General features: G+C 39.6%; 1 protein-coding gene across 1 annotated transcript in view; it reads left to right on the forward strand.

Moving 5' to 3' along the window:
• The window catches only part of LOC109542728 (potassium/sodium hyperpolarization-activated cyclic nucleotide-gated channel 1), a gene marked incomplete in the record, with an annotated part of 82891 nt that extends 80807 nt beyond the window's left edge, over positions 1-2084 (forward strand). The window contains 2 exon segments of the mRNA XM_048662638.1: positions 1390-1639; positions 1846-2084. Of these exon segments, the coding sequence (XP_048518595.1) occupies positions 1390-1639; positions 1846-1939 (344 nt within the window).
• Between the last annotated feature and the right edge of the window lie 895 nt (positions 2085-2979).

Here is a 2979-nt window from a genome sequence, read left to right on the forward strand (position 1 = left end):
AAGATGCAAGCCACTCGTGCTTGCGAAACGTCAGGAAGAAATTCTACCGAACGACGGCCTAAAAACCCGAAAAACCCATTAGTTTCAAAAAATGGCCTTGAAAGTCTATCTCTTTTGATTTTCGAAAAGACGATTCGAAGTCGCTTTTAGGCAAGACAAACTGTAACTCGCAACTTAAACACTGTTGGGGCAGTTTGGCGACGGCCGTCTCAATCGCAAGGCACTCCCCTATAGCTGTCCTTGTCAGTGCACTTGAACGGTGCAATAAACAGAGCGCAGAATGTTTGGCGCTCCCTCTGCGTTACTTACAGTACAAACTATGCCTGTTCTTGTCTGTCACATTGCATTTACGCGCAACAGTTTGGAAAGGACAATGACAAACTGCCCCAGATTATTCAAGTTTTTAAGTTCTTTGAAATATCGGTGTGTATACGTACGGTGGATTTTAATTAAACTCGCTGCGCATTTTTTCCTTTGGAGCGCTACTGTAAGCGTTCAAGCACTTTCTTAAAGGTTCTACATGAAAAGGCATCAGGATCTTTGTGTGTGTGTGTGTACAAATTGTTGATGTTTTTTTTTGTTGGGAAACAAATGCCAAACCAAATTGTGCCTACAAAATTCGGCAAACTATATTTTCCAAGACGTCTTTGGGTTGAAATTGCGGGTAGTCAAATCTTTAGGATTTTGCTCGATTTGAACATTTTCTTTTACTTAAAACTTCTGCTCGTAATCGGTAAAATTGGATCAGAATGTTGCAGAATCTGAGCTGTAGGAAACAAGACCTGAAAAGTTCAAAATTATAGAACAATTTGTTATCGCAAACTTAAGCAAAGAGTCTCAAATGCTCCTGATCTAAAAAATAGCATAAAACGAGGCAGGGACCAGCTCCTGTCTATCTGCAAGATATGTAAAAACAGCCTGCAATTGCAAGATTTGCGAATGTCTATGATTGGAGTCGCAAATTGGAGTAGAAATGTGCAAACTGCGCGTGCAGAAATTCGGATTTTGTTGCTAAGAGTTGCCTTTTTTCACAAAAACCTTTCTGCAAGCTGCAGATCGCAGTGGCTTCAATAGTTAAAAATTCTTCGACTTCATATTGTTGAAACCTCAGCTCCTGGGGCAAAACAAATCCAATCAATTGCTCTGCAGTCTGCGCTAAGCAGTAAACTACCAGGCCCTCAATCCCCCAACTCACCGAAACCGAGCGCAAATTAGCAAATCTATTTCAATAATCCAACACGACACGTCTCATCACTATTATGATTGCTTTGCTGTGCCAATTTTCCTTAAGCTTCTTAGCCGCGACGGATGAACTTAAGCCCCGAAAAGGTCAAGAGATTTGGCCGAGTGGTTTAAGCTGAAAGGTGAACGCAAATTTCGGGCTCTGATTACCTCGACTATACCTACTTTGGAAGAGCCTAATCTCCAAAAGGAGTTTTGCTAATGTTCCAGGGACTACCATCAATGGGAGCGAGAGCATGACGCAGCTGGTGTCTGGACGCACCACGCCATTGATAGCGTCGCACGAGATTCTGGAGCAGGAAATCAAGCGCCTGCGGGAGCGACTGCAGACCGTGGAATCGGAAAACGCAGCCATGAGTGTGAAGCTGAGTCAGCAACAGTGGGAATTGGAGAACAGGTTTGACCCAAATCAAGTGTGATTCAAAATTGCCCATTTCCAGCTTTTAAACAGCGTAGGAAAATCAGTTATGCAGCCAGCAGCTGCAGATCTTGAGCTGACAACTATCGCTATTCTTTATTCAAGTGAAAATTGCTGTAAAAAGCCATTTTTGAATCACCCATTATATATTTGCGAGCTTTTAGGGCACAAGCAAACCGTTTCAGATTGGCGGAAATTGAGATGCAAATTTGCGGGTCCAGATCGACGAGCTCCCTGGAACAAGACGAGCTGGACAGGAACCGGGAAAGCATCATTTAACGGCTGGACGCGCTGCCTCACGCATGGCACACGCACCCTTCTTCTCTCATGGTGCAGTTCGTTGCGTGACGGCTGAAGCGCGAACCCCCCAGCTCAACATCTTCCAACTGCCCCGAAAACACTCTGATCAACATTTAAGCTGTAACAGTCGATGTGTTTTAATCTGCTTCCTCGCCTGCTTCTATAATCTTTTGCGTCTTCTTGGTCAAGAAGGATGATGTTAAATTGCTGTCTACTTCTGTCTTTGCCCAACATGCACCTACTAATGCTCAATAATTGACCATCAGCTGCATTGATTACAAGTCGAGTGTCGTAAGGAGTTCTATATGGAAACGTTTCAAGTTCACTTACTTATTTTTTTACAAACTTCTTTTTCGGTATTTCGCCTCAAAAATTTTTGTCTTCAAAAAAGACAGAATTTCCTCACGTCTTTTATTACAGATTGATAAATAGTGCGCCTATTTCGCAATAAGAAATTTATAATTAAAAGTTTAATATTAGGACTATCTTCAAAACTGAAAATACAATTAGAAGTAAAATTTCAGTAACAAAACCTCAGGATATAATTGAAAATACACAAAATGTAATTTATAAAATTCCTTGCGAATGCAATAAATTTTATATAGGAGAAACCTCAAGACCATTACACAAAAGACTCAAAGAACACCAATCATACATAAAAAACAGAGAATATCATAAATCACACATTTGTCAACATGCATTTGATAATTGCCATAAAATTCAATGGAATAATTCCACAATTTTATCAAAAGAACAATCCACAAAAAAACGTAAAATTAAAGAAAGCGCACTAATGAAACATGCACCCAAATTAAATTTAAACCAATATTATTAATTAACAAAACCTTTATTAATTTAAACAATGAGATTAAGTGAAAGTCACATAACTGACAATTTGCACAGGCGAATGATCAGAGCGAATTTTCATATACTGTATTATCCTACTATTGTTTCACAATTTATTAACATACTCTTTTTTAGGTTCATTTAGGTTCTTTTGATAACGATAGCAGAAAATA

Source organism: Dendroctonus ponderosae, unplaced genomic scaffold (assembly GCF_020466585.1).
Source record: "Dendroctonus ponderosae isolate FM_Combo_2020 unplaced genomic scaffold, Dpon_F_20191213v2 Dpon_F_20191213_11, whole genome shotgun sequence".
In the NCBI taxonomy this organism is placed as follows: Eukaryota; Metazoa; Arthropoda; class Insecta; order Coleoptera; family Curculionidae; genus Dendroctonus; species Dendroctonus ponderosae.